Raw genomic sequence first — 21,405 nt, forward strand, 5'->3', positions numbered from 1 at the left:
TATGTCAAGTGTAATTAGGAAGCACCCCAGATTTTTATGTTACTGTATACAAATCCCCAAGCCTTGGCCATTTTGAATTTATAATAAAGTTATTAGCGAATCAGTTCTCTTGCTAAATTCGCTAAAAAGACATGCTTGCGAAAAAGACATGTTTTACAGTATGTCATAGTAGGTTTTGGAATTCAGCATGCTTTTTTTATACAGATTTTTTTTTTACAGAAAAAGTAATATTTTTGTTTTGAGTTTGCCATTCATCGTACAGACATAAAAAAAGTTGTTGAAGTTTACTTACTACAGTACATCCAACTGCAAAGGGACCATTATTGTGACTTGCATTGAAATACCACTCAGATAAAGTTAAAATAAACGTACACGTTTATTGTAGAATCAAAACTACCTACTATAATAATGTAATGAAGATATTTAAAGCAGGGTAATTGTCATCTGCGCATGCGTCAGATGGCCATAGCGTGTCATTGTTTACAAACAAGCATTTACCCATGAGCCTTTGCATTTTTAGCGTGCGTTATCGTCGCTTGGGACTCAATTCCCGCCCATGCGCAGGTGATGACCCTCCCACTTTAAGATGACCAGAAAGCTTTGCTTAAGTTTGTGTTGCAACAAACTTGCGATGAAGATTATCTTCACTAGCCTCAAATTAGTCTGTTAATCAGCTTACGTGTGGCGTGTCATTGTCCGAATAAGTTGAAATGTGTTTGCACACTCATGTTTGTCAAACAAATACTGTTATACCACACACTCTGCACATGATATGCATCATAGACATTTTATTTTAAACACGTTCGTGTACATATCTTGAAATCATACATATTGTTTTTGTTTGACTTATTGTTTCCGAATATTTTAGATGTATCACTGCTATAAATCCATACATGCATGTACATCTACTTGTAGCAGGTAATATTTATTTTAAAATAACAATAATCAACTCAAAGAAAACTTATTAACTATGAAGCTTTATTTTTAGCACTCACTGATGACAACTTCATTCAATAAAATCTGTCAATCAAAAGCTTGCGCCTGTAGCTTTTTAATTCCAAGTAATATGCCAAGAATTTTCGAACCCCAATTGAAATACAAACAGATTAAACTGTGGATCATTTTGGGGTTACTTCACATGTAGATATTGTTGATGCAGTTGAGCTTGAACCTGTTGTGGTTGTTGGGAGTGCAGTCGTCATAACAACCGTAGACTGAGTTGATAAAGATTGCGCAACTGTTGGTGTAACTATGGCTGTGGTGGAGACAAACAATGGTGGCTTCTGCCCACTGAGTGTCGTGGAGGCTGGCCCACCGGTAATGATTTTTGAGCCGTGAGGCACTTGCGCTAAAAATATGCCTTTTCCAGCAAGTCCTGAAGGCATTCCAGCAAACATGGAACTGGCAATTACGGGAACTGCACTTTTTGTAATTGCGGATTGTCTAGAGTGTGGTGAACCGGACAGCAACACAGACATTGGCATACCGACACCTGGAGACTTCTTTGGATCTGTTGTTCCCGCTGTGGTGATCACGCTGATGCCGACAGGTTTCTGTTGCTCTGTTGAAGCTTTCAGCTCTGCTCCTTTTGGCAGACCTTTATTAGCTTGTGAAGCCTGTGCCAGGGCAAATTTCAAACCAGCCGTAGCAGGGAGGACTGTCTGTTGCGTTGAGGTGAAAGCGATAGAGGCCGTCGTTACAGCTGTAGTTGATTGAGTGGCGGAGAAAGATGTAGGAGCAATGGACTGCCTTGCTGTCTGAGAAGTGATTGTGCTGACTGGTATACTAGAAGACTGTGTACCTAGAACTAGTGATACAGGCTTGCCACCAAGCATAGGCTGTGTTTGACTTATTCTTAAACCACTGTCCCCGGAGACAGTCATTAGTCCGGGAGAGATAGTAGCACCTTGTGCATGCTGCGTTGGAATTGCTTCAAAGCCCTGTGCAGTGAGTCTTATTCCAAGTGGACCAAGAGCTCCTGGTTGTATTTTTCCAAGTGCTGGCATTCTTAGCGGATGTAATGTTGGTCTGGATTGCTTTCCAACCCCAGCTGCTTGAACATAAAATGGCTTACCACCAAGTGACTGCACCACTGTAGGCCTCAATCCCGCCTGAGTTGCATGTCCCTTCAATGGTTTCCCTCCAATGTGGCTTAATATTTTCCCTGTTGGTGCCATAGCATGCTGTATCGTTGTCACGGTAACTGCAGCAGGCACAGACACATTGGGATGAGACTGTTGAATGACACTTCCCGGAACCAGAATAGGATTCACATTGCTTGAAGCTACAGACGTTGTTGCAGACGTAGTCAGTGTAGCCACTTGCCCTGGAATTGTCGCAGCCCTGCTTGTATTTTTCAAGACCACAGTGCCAGGTATGGCACTTGCCGTGGTGGAATGCACTGTTACACCGGAGATGGCTACTGGAAAGGATCCAGCAATTCCACCCTTGGGGCTTTTCCCAGAAGCAGCAACCATGCTTTGAGTTTGAGTCACATCTTTTACGCCAAAAGTCAGCAAAGTGGGCATACCTTTAGCCATTCCTCCAGGTAAGGCACCTGGCGTACTTGGAGTACTGACTCTGGGACTCAACACAGATGCAGGAGGATGTATCCTTGGATTAGTAGAAGTGATGACAGACTTGCCACCCATCAATACTTTAGCAAAGCCCTTTGGACTGGTAGATGTAGCATCAGCTGGTGATTTGTTTGGACTCTGTGGTTCAAAACTCAGATTGCTACTAACTAAACTGTCGTTACTCGTTTCGCTCAGTGATGAAGAAGGTCTTGCAAGTGGTGGAGATTTTCCAGTCATATCCTTAACAGGTGTTTTCTGTAAATAAAAATAAAATTAAGATCAGGTATGCAAATGAAGTTCTAGATAGCATATTTATATTATGAGGTTATTACGAGGATACCGCAAAGTATGCACAAAGACAGTACAGCGAGAGTATCGACCGAAGCGCAGTGGAGGTCAAGGCGAACTTTACAGTATCCTTATTATTATACATTTTTTTCTCCCAGGGATATATCATGGGAATGCCAAAATCCAGAACAGATTTAGCAAACTTCTTTGTGTGGGGTCTGGTAAATTAATTGTACTTCCAGGCATTATAAGGATATTGACTTTAAAAAAATTGGGGGTCACCAGCTTATTTTTCAAGAAAATAATGATTGTGTTTTAGTGGCCCTTTTTATGGCAGGGATATTTTCAAATTGTTGGCCAGTGACAAATAGTGAAAAAATCATATATTGGTAATGATGGGGTACTTATTGTTGTCCTAAATTATTTAAACAATCTGGGTCTGGGTAAAAAAAAATGTGAGTTTTGAAATATATTAGAACATCAAAATACATACCGGTAACTGTTTTGTAGCAAACTAAGCTTGATGAAATTCTTAAAGATACTCACTACTTTTGCTGATAGTTTAGGTTTCTGCATGGCTTTCTTGGCTTTCTCAGCTTCAGCTTGTTCCTGATGAATGCGCTCTGTGCAACACAAAGAAAACAAATATTAATAAACAAATTATTCAAAGAAGTCATTGTCAAACACCAAAATTGATAATAATACCGACACCAAAAACTTTTGAGTAATACTGATGAAATTCACTTAATCATATTAAATGTCCTCTTTTATTTACAGAAGCAATACAGAAACACTTCAGTGATCAGGTTACAAACCAAATTAAAATTTGGGAAAGAGTTCCTAAAGCCCCCCCCCCCCCCACACACACACACCTAACTGAACCCTCACCCTACCAAAACAGCCCCCCCCCCATGCAATTCAATATGTCTCTCCAAATAAGTTATATTTGAAGCTAGTGTTTTTACTTTTACCACAGAATCATCAGACTGAATTAGTAAGATTGAATGCACTGTTTCAACAGTCCATGTACAAATTGACAGAAGCCTGTCAACAAATCTATAATTAAACAAAGTATATTTTGGTGTTGATTATTTTCAATAAAAAATTGAAGAAATTTTGTCTGACAAATCAAATTTACACTAAAATATAAATAAATAAAATACTAAACTACAATAATATAGCATATTTGAAAAAAGGTATAATCCATCAAAATTAAGGTGTAAAAACAAGTATGCGCCACTAACAGGAGTAGTCAGTGTATGCTTAGAATAAAACATCAACTACAATACAGCTTGGTGAAGAGAATTTCTTTGAATTGCCAGACATCAGAAAGGCAAATGTACTTCTTGTGTGATGTCACAAAAACCAGTAATATTTATATGACAAGCTATTCAGGCAATATGAATTTTTCTCTCCAAAACAATGAATCACATCAACAATTAACAAAATCAAGACAAAATCCTAAGAGCACCACCATCTTGAACAATCATTTTCTTGCGTACATGTGGCAACGGGCAATACAAACTTCACTGGACTGCATGTAACAATGAGTAATAAAACTACAGATAAAATTGACACAATATAAAGGGAGTGTTGCACACACAACGCTGTACCATAGATGCTCACTTTGATGAATGTTTGTAACTACTGACATATAGTAGGACGATTCAGATTTACCATGTTTTTAAACAGTATACAGTTGTTTTCAAGTCAGCAAGTGAGTTATGTTTTGATGGCTCTTGGTGATTAACGAGTAACAGCATAACTTGAAATTTTATTTGGGGCTATTTGATACAAAAAAAATATCACAAAGAGTTCTCAAATCAACATCAATATGATAATCATACATACCAAACTCTCCTTCCATTCTGCTCCTATGGAGATAGATCCACAGTTTTCTATGGGTGTCATATTTAACACACGGATCCTTTTCATAATGTAGTCTATCAAGAGCACCACTGACCACTGTATTGATCTGGGAGTCTGTTGCACTCTCTGCTATAAACTGTGAATCCTTGAGTAACTCGCAGATATCAGCTCTGGTGCCTTCTCCATTAGGTAACCTAGCAACAGAGTCACGCACTGCAAGACAAGTGTTTACCAATCAGAATTGGCCTTATGCATGACCTCTGAAAGGTCACACATCCTGGTACTTTCCTAAGGTATTGTTACAATACTTGCCAGTATTACTATCAATGTAGTAATGTTTTAGACATCAAAACGACAACATGGTGCTAAGTGGTTTGCTATGAATGCATCAAAATCATTACGCGATTGAAACACGTACGGTCAGACCAATCTCAACAAGAGGCATCAAACTAATATTGAGAAACATAATTTATTTCATCCATTTGTATTGTTGTATAAAAAATGGAATAGGTGTACATGTATACAAGTACTGACACAGTCTCACATGTCAACACATGGTATGTGTCTAGTGCATGGCACCAACCTTGAGAAAAATGGTTTAAACTAACCATTTCTAATCACATTTTGAGCATACATGTAGCAACAGAGCTAGTGTTGTTGTTGTATAAGCCCACCCATTAATTTTCCGGATTTTACATGTTCAGGCCCCTGGGCTTATGATCGGGAAATACGGTAAACTGAACAATAGTGACAACAGACGACAACAATACTGACTAATTATGAGATATTTAACAGTGAATTTGTTCCCCAAGAAAGTACCAGGATGTGACCTAATATACTGAAAACTTGATCACAAATGAATCTATACAAATGATTAAATATTATTGGCAAGTAACCTTTGACTTGGATGTCTATCATCCGATTCACACAATTTCACTGAAGCCGACCTTCCATGACTATGCATAGCAATATATACAAATACGTTATTTATTTACGCAAAATGTTCGAACACTCATGGCCACGATCTTTACATGCCACAGTAATCAGAACTGTGCACGAACGCATTTTAGTGTTCTAATGTAATTCTTGTTGACGGTACACCACATTCGCATCTACTACGTGATAAATGCATTTCTAAATACTTACCTACAGACAGTATGGTCACATAGGGGGGCCTGTCTGATACTAGCAAGAAATGTTCCCTAGCTTTGTTCATAGTAGTCTCTTTACCAAACACACCTTTGACAGGCCCCACAACTGATTCGTATCCATTGAAACAGAAAGTGAATGCCTTGTGCGGTTGTTCATACCGCCTGGTTTCCTAGGAAACAAAGCAGAGATATTAAACGAGTTAGGCTTGCTTGTATCACAGCTGTCTTGAATACTGTAAAATACTTTATTTTAGCTGGAATTAATTTTCGTTGAAAAGACTTTTTGGGTGTTTTCTATGGAATTTATTTTCACTGATTGTTGACTGAGTTGAATGTAAAATATAGGAAAAAAGGTAATATTCGCTGGATATTCGCAAAAGTAGCGAAAATTAATTCCAAGCGAAAATAATATTTTACAGTACCCCCCGGTAGATGAGTTTTTTTAGTTACAACACCATCAGTTGTTTTCCTTGCGAAAATTGGGGAGTTGATTCCTTGCCTCGCGATATGTTCACTGGTTTCCCGGGTATCCGGAATTCCTGACAATATCAACCCTCTAAGCAGACGAGATTGGAGCATTTTTACACTAAAGCACCAGTTTTAACATAAAAGCGGAACCCGAAACATGTCTATAGTGTAACCAACAACTGCTATATGGTTGATAACAATAAATAAACTTGTTTTATAAACACAATTTGATGCATTTTACATAGATCCTGGTACAAATAATTTTCGCAACATACACACTGTCCATGCTGGTAGAAATTTACATTTCTATCCCTGGATGTATAGAAAACTGTTAAACCATGAGAAACAATCTGGTGTCAAAATAGTACAACACAAACCTGTTCTCGGATTATTTTTTTCTGTTCATCCAAAGACGGTTTAACAACACAAACCTGTTCTCGGATTATTTTTTTCTGTTCATCCAAAGACGGTTTAACAACATAATCTGTTCTCATTCTCGGACTTGGTATATCAGTTATCTCTTTCTTTTCAGGAGTGGACGTTTTCTCTTTTTTCTTTTTCTTTTTCTCTCTCAACAGTGGTATAAACTGTTTCCATAGCAAAATCAATTCTCCGTCACTGTCATTTCCCATACCTGTAAAGACAATTGAGTAAAGTGGGCGAGAATATTTTTCCAAGGTTTTTAATAAATTTTTTATCAAAAGGTTGAAACAATATACATGTAGTAGGTGACACAATTCTATTTTTTCACACAGACCATTTAGATCAAAGAAAGCTTAGAGAGAAGTCCTGTGTTCTGAGAGTATTGGAAGTATATGTCATGTAATGGGGAATATTTAAAATATTAAAAATGTTATATTAGTCTTTAATACAAGAAGCCTGTCTGTTAATACAGCTTGGTGATTTGTCCTAATTCAAATTTTCCCATTCAATTGTTTGTAGATGCTTCCAACAGGCTCGAGAGATATTGAAATGTTTTTGTGAAGACAAACATCATTTAACATAACATCCACCACCAACTAAAAATTAATAACAAATATTCTTTACCTATCCACTTCCATTTTTTATCATTTCCAAATTCTAATTTGGGTGAGAAATTGGTACTGGGTGATGTTTTTCCAGCAGCTAACCACTTCAATGCGGTCGGAACCAGTTCAGACCACTTTTGATGCAGATTAAACCAGTTGTTGAGCAGGCTTGTAGACGACTTCTGCCAATCAGTGACCTTCTCTTGCAGTTCTTGCAATGTTATTTTGAAATCAGGAGCAGCTGTTATCGTGTCGCGCAGCAGGGAGAGAAAATTACTGTACATACCGCATGGATGACGTATTGGCAGCGGACTGTAAACAAAAACATGTAAATAAATAATTTAAATACCAGTGAGTTTTTGCAAAGACATGCCACAAGCAACTGTGGTAAATATCAAAAGAAATGAAATGAATGCTGTTTTGTACAACATTGTCTATTACATAAGCATCTTGGTGCGTGCTGAATGCCCACAACTGCCATATCAAACGTTTTCTAGTAGTTTATGTGACCCACTTTTAAATATAAGATGTATCATTAAATGTTTACGATAAATTAGTGTGGATACTGTTTCTTATGACTTATTTTTGTTTGAAAATTGATGAATAAAGATTTTGTATTATCGTTTACTTACATTGATTCACACAGAAAATGTCCTGTTTGTAACTCTTTTTGGAAAATACAATGTATCAAATTTGTTCAGATTGACCTTTGCCCTAATTTTGTATTGCGTAGACATGTTTTTTTTTTTAAATTTGTTCATTGTAAAACATAATTATAATTTTTTTGGATTTTATACATATGTGATACAACTAGTCATGCAATATTCAAATGTAATCTTGCATGTTGAATGATTAAAATCACATTTGAATTCCAAGAGCTATTACATCATAAAACCTTTCACAAATAAAGCTTGTTAGCCAAATAATTTTCTCTATTTCTATTTTCAACAATTCTGAAGAAAATTGTGAAATTATATCAAGTTCGTTAAGAATTAATGAACTAATTCTTGTTCACACTACAAAATCATGTGACTGTCCCTGAATTTGACTCTTCAGAACCCATGTTCACACTACAAAATCATGGGACTGTTCCTGAATTTGACTCTTCAGAACCCATGTTTACACTACAAAATCATGTGACTGTCCCTGAATTTGATTCTTCAGAACCCATGTTCACACTACAAAATCATGGGACTGTCCCTGAATTTGACTCTTCAGAACCCAAGTTCACACTACAAAATCATGGGACTGTCCCTGAATTTGACTCTTCAGAACCCATGTTCACACTACAAAATCATGTGACTGTCCCTGAATTTGACTCTTCAGAACCCAAGTTCACACTACAAATTCATGGGACTGTCCCTGAAGTTGACTCTTCAGAACCCATGTTCACACTACAAAATTATGTGACTGTCCCTGCAATGTCGACAGAATACTTACCCTGTGGGGGTTGATGTAATGATGGCATTGTCTGTAACCATGGAAACAGAGGTAGGTGGTATACTTTCACTTGTTTCCATTGGTGTAGTGTCTGGCATAAAATCTGTACTTGAATGTGATGTCCCACTGTTTGATTTCAACCGTTTCCATTTTTTCTTCTCCAATTTGTCTTTTTCTCTGTGTTTCTTTTTAGCTGGTGGTAAAAGCCCTGCAAGAAAAAATAATATTAAACAGATTCATTATTGATATCAGAAACAACTGGTCATTACCATTAAATAATATACATGAAAGGATAACCTGCTGCAAGCCTTTATGACCAGCTGAAAAGAACAAAGTACAAGCAGCCTCTCGGCTGAGATAGCTCCGCTGTTAGCAATGCACATTTCAATTAAAGAACAGAAGATACCATTAGAAAATGAACAATATGCATAGTATCAATGTAATGGGACTTGCTGTTTTCAACAAGAATGATTGTGGTTTTTAACAAGAATATCACTTTTTACCAAAAATGACAAAAATATTCACCAAAATTAGATAATTATTTAAATTAAAGATATCATTACAAAATGAACAAATCTGAGAGAGGTCCACATGTAGTACCTACATGTATATATGTAATAATATCAAAGCAATTGGACTTGTCATTTTTAACAAGAAGTCGAAAATATCACTTTTTACCAAAAATGACAAAAATATTCATCAAAATTAGATAATTAAAGATATTACAAAATGAACAAATCTGAGAGAGGTCCACATATACCGGTAGTACCTATATATGTAATATCAAAGCAATTGGACTTGCGTTTTTTAACAAGAAGTCGAAAATATCACTTTTTACCAAAAATGACAAAAATATTCACCAAAATTAGAGAATTGACGATATCATTACAAAATGAACAAATTTGAGAGTGGTCCACATGTAGTACCTATATATGTAATATCAAAGCAATTGGACTTGTGGTTTTTAACAAGAAGTCGAAAATATCACTTTTTACCAAAAATGACAAAAATATTCACCAAAATTAGAGAATTAAAGATATCATTACAAAATGAACAAATCTGAGAGAGGTCCACATGTAGTACCTATATATGTAATATCAAAGCAATTGGACTTGCGTTTTTTAACAAGAAGTCGAAAATATCACTTTTTACCAAAAATGACAAAAATATTCACCCAAATTAGAGAATTGAAGATATCATTACAAAATGAACAAATCCGAGATAGGTTCACATGTAGTACCTATATATGTAATATCAAAGCAATTGGACTTGCGTTTTTTAACAAGTCGAAAATATCACTTTTTACCAAAAATGACAAAAATATTCACCAAAATTAGAGAATTGACGATATCATTACAAAATGAACAAATTTGAGAGTGGTCCACATGTAGTACCTATATATGTAATATCAAAGCAATTGGACTTGTGGTTTTTAACAAGAAGTCGAAAATATCACTTTTTACCAAAAATGACAAAAATATTCACCAAAATTAGAGAATTAAAGATATCATTACAAAATGAACAAATCTGAGAGAGGTCCACATGTAGTACCTATATATGTAATATCAAAGCAATTGGACTTGCGTTTTTTAACAAGAAGTCGAAAATATCACTTTTTACCAAAAATGACAAAAATATTCACCCAAATTAGAGAATTGAAGATATCATTACAAAATGAACAAATCCGAGATAGGTTCACATGTAGTACCTATATATGTAATATCAAAGCAATTGGACTTGTGGTTTTTAACAAGAAGTCGAAAATATCACTTTTTACCAAAAATGACAACAAATATTCACCAAAATTAGAGAACTAAAGATATCATTACAAAATGAACAAATCTGAGAGAGATCCACATGTAGTACCTATATATGTAATATCAAAGCAATTGGACTTGCGGTTTTTAACAAGAAGTCGAAAATATCATTTTTTACCAAAAATGCCAATAATATTCACCAAAATTAGAGAATTGAAGATATGATCATGAAATGAACAAATCTGAGAGAGGTCTACCCAAGCTACAAATACACCAAGTATCAAAGCATTCAGGCTTGTAGTTCTTAAGAGGAAGTTGAAAAAGTAAAACATTGACACGAATGCCGGACGACGGACAATCACTCATACGAAAAACAGAATCGGCAGGCAGATGCTTAAAGGCAAAAAATATTTTATCACAAATTTAGTACCAGTGTCCAAATTTTCATTTTCATTTTTGACTACTGAAGACACGGTTTTTAACACTTTCAGTCATGCAACTGAGATCTCTAATGAATGTTAGTATCGTTGTAGCACAGAATGTTAGTATCGTTGTAGAACTGTGTCTGATCTTTTTCTTTCTCTGCTTTTGTTTTCTAGCTATAACAGAGTAGATAAAGATATTCTACCAACAATGCATCAATCACATTTGACAGGCTGTAATTAGAAAACTAAAGATAGATGAAAGAAATCGATGACACTTCAATGTCACGAAAAACTAGTCACAAAAATACTTATGAATGATTCTGCAGAAACTTCAAACACTAGATAAACACTGGAACAGCATATGCACTACAGTGTTGGCCTATATCTAAGCTTTCAGAAGATGTACAAGTTGTAGTAGCTCAGTAACTTGGAGAATTACAAAAAAAATTTAACTTGTTTTCCCTGTTGCTATAAGAAGCCATCAGACAAAACTACCAGCCAATGACAGAGCGCAGCTCAGTATGTAGATTAGATTTGGTGTTCACCAAAAACCAATGAGAAGTGACTATTAGTAAGAGACACCTGATTACAGATCAAACAGTCATACCACAGAGAATTTAACGGCAAATTACAATCAAACAATAATAATAATAAAAGTCTTAATAAAGTTAAATTTCCATTTTGCATACGCATATTTGCATCACCTGGCCAATATATACATCATGACATGTTGAGATTGGTGATGAGAATTCCGCTGCAAAATATGATGTTTCTAATTTAACCTAGATTTTTTTGGTAGGCTTTAATTGTCTTTGACATTCAGTTATATTGTAGATATATTTTGAGAATTACTACTCCAGTGCTCTCAAATTAATATGGGTCAGAGTGTAAAGGCAGGATGTCTACATTTAATATATTATATTCTTTGGTGAAAAAGTACCATTTGAAAATATTTTATGTTTTTAGCTTATTCTGTAAGTGTGTCTTTTACATATTTGTAAAATGGGGATGCAGCAAATTGTTGACGGAAATGTTATGGACTGACCTGCCGCAGCTGCAGATAGTTTTCTATGAGGATTTGTCCGTAAAATAACATCCTGCAGGATAATATTAGTAGTGTCCAACTCAGGATGATCCTGCAATAAAAACAAAGTAATAGAACACTGAATACTTGCCACCAGAGGGCAATATTACAGAATGTGGAAAGACACTGTACCGGTTAGACTGGCAAAGTCGGGACATTTTTTTTGTTTTACAAAAAGAAATAATTTTCTTTTTTAGTCATTTTAGCGTGATTGCGAAAACTAACCTGATACCTAAAGAAATTCCTACTGGACACATCTGCAGGCATTACACTGATATTAATTATTCATGAAGTCGTTGATTATTCATGAGCGTGTGTGTGAAAGTAAACGTGACCTTTTAAAGGTTGATTCGATTTGATCGCAGAGATGGATACTTTAACTTGTTTAAGTGTAACGGCGATACTTTCACCCATTTTTACTGAAAACCAGTCGATTTAAATAGCCAATGTATATAAGTAGTCTTTCAAAATAGCCGGGAACTCAGAAGTGAAAGGTCACATACATTAACATAGATAAGAGATGACGTATACAGATGCACTTTGATTCGTTGTCAATGTTAGTCAACATCTTTTAATTAGCATAATCACCGGAGTGATTTCGCTCCGGTTTTCACTCCAATGCAGATGCGTCCAGTCAGGATTTCTTTCACGTTAAAAAGGCTAAATTGACAATTATATTTTTTATTGTAAAACAAAAAAGAAGTCCCGACTTTGCCAGTCTATGTACCGGTATATTATAGTTTTTGTTCCAGACAAGAAAATGGTGTTCAAAGAAGTAATTTATATATATTATTATTATACATCTATCAGCGTAACACTAAAAGTTACAGCGTTCTGTAACTTTGTGGTTTTTTACAGGGTATTTATGAAATGATTACGCGCATAAGCGTTCTTTAATAATAAAAACAAACATGGCTGGCCCCAGGGTTTGACCGGACTCCACAGAAAGATGTTCACTGATTCTGTTCTAAACTTTTTGGATTTCGACATTCCCATGATGTATCATTGGGAGGAACAGATGCATAATAATAAAGTTATTACGAGGATACCACAAAGTATTTTCAAGATTCGTTAAATTAGTAGATACCGTAATTGGAATACTTAAATTGTAATATAACTAACATATAAACTATATCCACCAGGGGGGGAGTTGCATGACACGATTGGTTGAAATACTCGTCTCATTTGCATAAATTAATATTCACGAGCAATGAAAAACTGTCTTTTCAGTAAAATTGTGCCAAAATGCTTTCCGATAGCATACATGTTACCGGTAGTTCTAAATTGACTGATTCTATCGTTACGAGCTGGAAAAATTATCAGAAAAAATGATGTAAAGGTATTTTTTGAGACACGTTTTCGATCGGACTTCAGCTAACTGTTGAAAGTAAGCACAGATTTTCTCTTTACAATGATCATAGCAAGTTGCGATATTCATGGAGAATGCACAGGCACGTTTATATTTCACTCTAGTACTATTGCTCAAAATGTTTTCGGTGACTTTTATTAGTGACAAGTTACCTATATAGTATGCATTTCGAGAAACCACAGTGTGTGTGCATGCGCAGTTTGAAATAGAAAAGATTTGAACGCAATACCATCACGCGTAGAACTTGGGCTCCAGCAATAAATTGTGGCGTCAAACTGGTTGTTGGTTGAATTGTTTTGCAATAGACATAATTTTGGAGCCTGTATTTGTCTATGAAATGTTTCTAAGTTTTGTTGAGGATTATTCTGTAAAGAAATTGCTGAAATTATTTCATCTGTTTGTAAACGGGACGTTGTTGCTTTGACAATGGGCTACGGGCGACTGACGTCGAAACGTTCCATTCAGATCGGATGGTGCCCTCTCGTGCCAAATCCCCCCCCCCGATATCCACCTTGACAATAAAAATAAGAAAAAAAAATTATTTACTCGTAATAGATATTTAAAGAAAACCAAAAGATAGCAGCCTCCAGCACCTTTTAACCAGAATACCAAATATGACAACCGGTGAATAATGAATTACTGTAAAATACTTTTAATTATTTTAGCTGGAATTAATTTTCGCTGAAAAGACTTTTTGGGTGTTTTGTATGGAATTTATTTTCACTGATTTTTGGCGAGTTGTATGTGAAATATATAGGAAAAAGGGTATATTCGCTGGATTTTATTTTTACTTCTTCTGGGAAAATAGTGAAAATTAATTCCAAGGGAAAATAATGTACTGTAGAATACTTTATTTTTTTTCGCTTGGAATTTATTTTCGCTAAAGGGATGATTCCGTGAAAATAAAAACCAGCGAATATACTTTTTTTCCTATATTTCACATTAAACTCATCAAATATCAGTGAAAATAAAAAAGCCTTTTCAGCGAAAATTAATTCCAGTGAAAATAAAGTATTCCACATTATGCTACAGTATTGGAATTGCTAACTTACATCATTCCTGGCACGTCTTTTTCTATGCAAATTGATCATTTTATTGAAATCATCTTCTGCGATCTCAGACCCAGAATGAGAAGTGTGTACTGACTGCGCTGCAATGGTAAAAAGGAAACATTTATTTGAGGAGGGGATGAAGATACAACACTTGATATTTCTAATGATTCAGTTTATTTAACATAATCGCTTGCATCTACAACAGAAGCACATATAGGTCAAAAATTTTAATATTACTTATTTTGATGATAGGAATGTACATCTGCTAGTAATACAGCAAATTAAGTACAAAATTTGATGATGAAAAACATTGACAACTGTTGGATTCATATTGGTTTGCAGTATATATTAAATATTAAAGTATGCAGAAAACAAAGATTACAGGCATCAGAAAGACAAAGTATGAAAAATGTTGAAAATATATTTCAGTTGTATTTATTGGAGCTAAAAAAAATCAAAGAAAGTTTAGAAAGAACTCCTGTGTGCTGAGAGAGTATTGGAGACATATTAAAAATTAATTCAAAATTACTTGTACTTGAGATATTGATGGAAAAGCTGAAAACTAATCATGCCAAAACCTAATCAATTGCCCAGAGCATCTATGCACCAAGTTTCATCAACAAGAAGCCAGTCGGCTGAGATAGCCCCGCTGTTAGCAATGCACATTTCAATTAAAACAATATGTATAGTATCAAAGCAATGGGACTTGCTGTTTTCAACAAGAATTCAAAAATATCACTTTTCACCAAAAATGACAAAAACAATCATCAAAATTAGATAATTGAAGATATCACCACGAAATTAACAAATCTAAGAGAGGTCTACCCAAGGTACATATACACCAAGTATCAAAGCATTCAGGCTTGTAGTTTTCAAGAAGAAGTCGAAAAAGTTAAACATTGACACGGACGACGGAGGAAAATCACTCATATGATAAGCTCCGCCCGACAAAGTCGACAGCGGAGCTAAAAATTGATGTATGGTTCTCAAGATATCAGTGGAACAGACGAACACACATACACACACACATACAGACAAACTAACGGCAAAGACTCCCATTGTGTGCTTTGCACACAGGAGTAAAAAATAATGAATATATTACAGTTCAACTCATGTATAGACAATTGAGGGCATGAAACATAATTTAGTTCAAACTAAATAAAAGCATATTTACCAGTTTGATTGTTGCCGAGTGGTCCAGTGTTTGCGGGTTTTGGCATCAATGTTGATACAATTCTCGGTGATGTTGGAGTGTTTGGAATATCTGATGTATTTCCTGAATTTTTTAGTCGTTTTTTCTTCCTGTCCCCCAAGGGAGTCCCTACAAAACAAGAAATACCACATCAAATAAAGATACAGACATCCATTGGAAACATTTATACATGTATGTATATGTCGGTAAAAGGGACCCATAATTTGACCACAATATCTGGAATGGGTTCTATAATTTACCACCTTCATTTCTGAAATTAAGCATTATTATACATCTGTCACAGTAACACCATAAGTTACAGCGCGGGTTATTTTCATCCTACTATATTAGGAAACATGACTTCCAAATACGAAACGATTACGTACATAAGCGTTCTCTAATAATAAAAACAAACATGGCTGCCCCCAGGGTTTGATCGGACCCCACAAAAAGAAGTTTGCTAAATCAGTTCAGTATCCTTGTAATAACCTCATTTTTTTCAAAGCCAAAAAAATCATTAATTCTGTCAAAAAAGGAACTATATAAGGATTTTTTTTTATTTTAGGTCACTTTTTCTGAAATGCACTGAAATGCATACAGATCTCACCACTAGGTGGTAGTTTTTACAGAAAAGTTTTGACATATATTATGTAAGAGATCACAACAAAACAGATCAATGTGCATCTCATCTGTAAACTGTTGATACATGTACAGACTGATTCACATCTCAATGTCATTTATTTTTACCAACTGGATACCTATCAACAAATGTTTATTTAATGATAGCAGCAGTGACAAACATCAATATTTCATAAGCGTACCTGGAAATGCTTCGTCTTCAGATGATGTATCGGTTTCCTGAATTAAAAACAGTTATATTTAATTGTAATGATAAAGGTTATTCTCAGGTTTAGTGTACTGTAAAAGAGTTAATAATTCACTGGATTTTAATTTTGTTTATTTTGATGACTGGAAAATGGGCTAAATTAAAACCCAGTGAATATGTAAAATTTAGCATAGAACACATTATCTAAATGATGAAAATGTGAGTTTAAAACCCACTGAATATGCCTGAAATGCTAAATAAATGAAATTTAAACCCAATGAAAATTAGTCATTTTACAGTAATTCAAATGTTCTTGTCTATCCCATTGACGAGTATTGCTGAAGTTTTATACATACTGGTACATACTGAGTAGAAAAACTTGTGACGAACGCATGTAATATCACATGCATAGGGTCATAGTGGGGTAGCAATCAAAAGCGATTCATAATGCAGTTACTGTGGAATACTTTATTTTCGCTGGAATTAATTTTCGCTGAAAAGGCTTTTTGGGTGTTTTGTATGGAATTTATTTTCACTGATTTTTGTTGAGTTTAATGTGAAATATAGGAAAAAAAGTATATTCGCTGAATTTTATTTTCACGGAATCATCCCTTCAGCGAAAATAGCGAAAATAAATTGTAAGCGAAAATAAAGTATTCTACAGTAACTCAAAAAGAGAAATAACATTAGTAAAAACCAGCAAGATCAGTATCAGATTTTTGTTGTCAGCAAAACCACTGCATTCTGTATGAAAAGATTTATTTTGGGCTCCATTTAGGTAGTGAACCCATAAAACAATTCCATATTGTCATCTGAACCATTTACATATACCGGGGGTAGATAAATCTTACTTGTTTACAAATAAATTACAACAAGTTTACAAATAAAAAAAGAAAATTGCACAGAAAACTCAACCAAAGCCATTATCTGTATCTGCATGTGCTTACTTACTAAGACCTAGTTTATTTTTTACTTTATTGTTGTTTATTTCTCTTTATATATTTATTTTTGACCCAGGCAACAATTTCCAAAATCGAAAGTCACATTTGTCTCTCTAAGCAATTGCAAATGTAGACAGTATCCAATAGATTGCAAACAATGATACAAGCTGAAAATTGATTGGTTTATATGTATAGATGGGATGTGATATAACCAATCAGAATTGCCCTTTTTAATTCAGGCGTACTCGTGAAATATAAGATACTTGCCCCACATTCTTGTCGACATTCTTGTAAAACTCTGCAAATGAGAAAATAAATGACATTTTAATCACAGTATCATGACATCACTGGCTGTACTAGTGTTGTATTCGAAAATGAGGCTTCTGCAAATGAGAAAATAAATGACATTTTAATCAGGGTATCATGACATCACTGGCTGTACTAGTGTTGTATTCGAAAATGAGGCTTCTGCAAATGAGAAAATAAATGACATTTTAATCAGGGTATCATGACATCACTGGCTGTACTAGTGTTGTATTCGAAAATGAGGCTTCTGGCCTCATAATCAGGTCTGACATGTTGTTCTACTTAACTGTAAAATCGTTGTCTTAAATATGTTGCTGTCCCGGCTAAACTTGCATGTGCCAATTGCAAGTGGAAACTTAGAGCAAATCTTTTAATGCAGCATGCAGGATTAACAAATTTAGCTAGTCTGTAAGGTGGCAAAATCATGCTGCTAATCTCGAGTCTTAATCTTACATGATTGCTATATTTTCGGGATTATATGTGATTAGCAGATAAATTCTGTGTCAATAGAAGTATATGGTAGTATAGTATATGTTAAGAGTTTTTCAGTTCACAAGAAAATGTATACTAAATACTATTGATAAATTATGGTTTGCACATCTGCAGTGAACCAATTTTTCAAACCGACAGGTAGTTTTGCAGTAATCTGGTAGAAATACCACCTCTACTGACCCACCTGTAATACTGTAAACTCGTTTTATACTCCACTGTGCTATTGTAAGGCTTCTCTGCTGGCTTCTTTATTATCAAAGGTGTATCCGGACCACTGTGTGCAGCAAGACCTAGCAGTTTCTGAAACAATGCATAATATGATGAAGAGGACAATATTTACTCAAAAACAAAATTATATTGGTAAAGTTTGGTCTGTAGTATTGAGTATTCTATTAGCTTTCTTTTGTAGGTCTATAATGGTAATGTTTAACTGAGACATGGAGTGAATTCCAGGGTTATGTTGGGAAATTGTTAGTTGCAATTTTGGAATAGATAAATTACTGTAAAACCATTTAATTTTCACTGAAATTTAATTTCACTATTTTGATGTTTTGAATAACTAGGTTTTAATTTCACAAACTTGGCAAGAAAACAATAAGTATTGTTATTGAGAAATATTGTTATTCCACATGTTCATGTGGATTTAATTTAGCAAACAGTGAAAATAGAGAAATTAATCAAAGAAAGCTTAGAACGAACTCCCATGTGCTGAGAGTATTGGAGACACATTAAATATAATTTGAAATTACTTAGCTGAAAACTAATTATGCAAATCAGAAAATTAACATGAACAGATTTGATTGTAAACTAATGAGGTCTGCGCAATGTAACAAAAACTCTATGTACCAAGTTTAATTGAAATGTGATTAGAACCAAAAAATTATGAATTATTATGCTAATTGGGGAAATAATATGAACAGAGTTTTACCCCAAACTAATTAGGTTTGTACATTGTCCTGGAGCATCTTTGTACTAAGTTTCATTAAAATGGAAATTAGTACTTTAGATATCAGTGTGAAAGCTTAAAATTGGTTAATTATGAAAATTGGGTAATTAATATGTACAGATTTTAACCCACAATTATCCAGGTCTGTCTATTGTCCTACAGCATCCATGTATAAACATTCATTGATATGTGATGATTACCGTAAAAACCCGCAAATAAGCGCCACCCTCAATTAAGAGCCACTCAGTGAAAATTTGTTACATTTGACCCTCCATTAAGAGCCACCAAGAGTTGAGTGGTTTTGTCAATAAGAACCCTGAAATAAGCGCCAGCCGCCCGGTTGTTTACAATCAGGCAGACACCGAGCTTGTCATGCCTCACTTCCACCTGCATTGTTTATTGCCCCACAGAAGGTGTGAGACAAATAAAGATTATCCCCATAACTTGCCTGATGTCCTGTGTAATTGAGAACGGAAGAATGATAGACGAAAGAAATGCACTGAGAGCGTGAATGTGACTGTCAACTTGTCCATTTTATATTTCTGACACACAATCGACCAATTCACAAACTATTCAGTAGTAACTACTAGTATGTTTTTTGCCGAAACACCGAAGGACACGTTGAGATATTCATTGTCAATGTTGTCTTTATAACCAAGTAAAGAACGTCACGATTTTAGAACGCCTTTATCGGAAAATCGGAGGTATCGAAAATACATTCTCACAGACGGACCGGCCGGAACAGGAAGTCAGCAGAAAACAAAAGATTTTTTCCTTAGCGTGGGGGGAATTTGGTTAGCGTGGGGGAAAACAGAGGTGTTAATCCGGTCCTGGCAACGTTTGAGGGATCGTGACGTAGCTCCGACTGTGAGAATGTAATGATTACGCAGCCCACTCTCGCTGATCGTGATTTTGGGTTATTTTTTGCATTTTATTTGAGACGTTCGTTTTTGGATGATTCGAGACAAAATGTTCAGGGAAGTAACAAAATAACTGGCATTAGTTTGGAGAGGACTCTCTTGCCGAAAATAATCAAAATTGAAGTCGAATGGATTAGTTCCACAAACTTGTGCGATCAACTTGTCTTACAGCAAAGTGAAGTCTACGTGACCCGCCTGACCCAAATATTTAAATTAGCTATTTGTGAGAATTGAAAATAATCTGAACTTGTACCAATCAGAAAATGCCTTGTAACAGGCCTGGGCTTTCGTGAATGATTTCGTCTCTCCGATTGGTCACAGGAAATTATTTTTAATACATGTAATTGTTACTTTCACGGTATCGTTTCGTATTTGGTTATATAGGGATGGGGCTATAGTTTGACCCTGTTTGCGTGGACTGTGAAGTACGTGAATATCATTATAAGCTGGCTTGATTATGAAACAGGAAATATAAACCAAAGCTGTACTGTCAGACGTCTAGCGCAATTAAAACAATGCCTAAGTACCCAAGCTGTACAAATCTATAGAAAAATGTGTTTTTATTTATTGTTTTTGCCATAAATACAAGTGATTGGGCATCATTTTTATCATTCGTTCCATGCTTCCTTTGCAAGTATGTCCTCTCCTGTCGCTGCTGATCAGATCAATTCTATCCGAAACTATTTTATATTGTCACCAAATCAACCACCACGCCAGCCACAGCCACGCAAGTTATTCCCAGTTTTCAAGAAAAAAGTTTGCCGTACCAAACTTGGTAAACAATTGTACAAGTGATTTGAGTGTTGGGTCAGACACTGAGAGTGCTACAAAATCCGACTTCAGGCATCGCTACGCATTGTCAGTGAAACGTGACTTCAGGCATTGCTACACATTGTCGATGAAACGTCGAATCGTCGTATTTATTTGACATTTGTTATTCCCATAACAGTATTTTTACAGAATAAATTAATTGCAATGTTACATCATTAATAATTACTTGTCTGTTTTGGTTGTGTGTGTGTTTGCCTATCCCCTTCCCTATTTCACAATGAAAAAGTTTGATGACCCTGGTTTAAGAGCCACTGGCTACAGGGTTGTCAACATGTTACCTCAAATAAGCACCACCCAGAAATGAAAGTGTTACAAAGTGGCTCTTATTTGAGGGTTTTTATGGTAGTACCTGAGATATCAGTGTGAAAGTTGGAAATTGGTTAATTATGCAAATTAGGTGATTAATATGCACAAATATTTACCAAAAACTAATTGGGTCTCTGC

At 35.2% G+C, this 21,405-nt stretch overlaps 1 protein-coding gene across 1 annotated transcript in view; it reads right to left on the minus strand.

Annotated features, from left to right (window-relative positions):
• Positions 1-768: 768 nt before the first annotated feature.
• The window catches only part of LOC100370057 (nuclear factor related to kappa-B-binding protein-like), a 29,067-nt gene continuing 8,430 nt past the window's right edge, over positions 769-21,405 (minus strand). The window contains exons 5-17 of the mRNA XM_085499248.1: positions 18,449-18,564; positions 17,734-17,764; positions 16,521-16,557; positions 15,682-15,828; positions 14,508-14,605; positions 12,048-12,138; positions 8,821-9,028; positions 7,400-7,692; positions 6,784-6,986; positions 5,880-6,054; positions 4,716-4,946; positions 3,411-3,487; positions 769-2,831 (exon numbers count right to left, since the gene is read on the minus strand). Coding sequence (XP_085355374.1) covers positions 1,119-2,831; positions 3,411-3,487; positions 4,716-4,946; positions 5,880-6,054; positions 6,784-6,986; positions 7,400-7,692; positions 8,821-9,028; positions 12,048-12,138; positions 14,508-14,605; positions 15,682-15,828; positions 16,521-16,557; positions 17,734-17,764; positions 18,449-18,564 — 3,420 coding nt within the window. The 3' untranslated portion in view covers positions 769-1,118. The remainder of the gene's footprint in view (positions 2,832-3,410; positions 3,488-4,715; positions 4,947-5,879; positions 6,055-6,783; positions 6,987-7,399; positions 7,693-8,820; positions 9,029-12,047; positions 12,139-14,507; positions 14,606-15,681; positions 15,829-16,520; positions 16,558-17,733; positions 17,765-18,448; positions 18,565-21,405) is intronic.

The sequence above is a fragment of the Saccoglossus kowalevskii genome, chromosome 5, assembly GCF_978046115.1.
Source record: "Saccoglossus kowalevskii chromosome 5, keSacKowa6.1, whole genome shotgun sequence".
Classification (NCBI taxonomy): domain Eukaryota; kingdom Metazoa; phylum Hemichordata; class Enteropneusta; family Harrimaniidae; genus Saccoglossus; species Saccoglossus kowalevskii.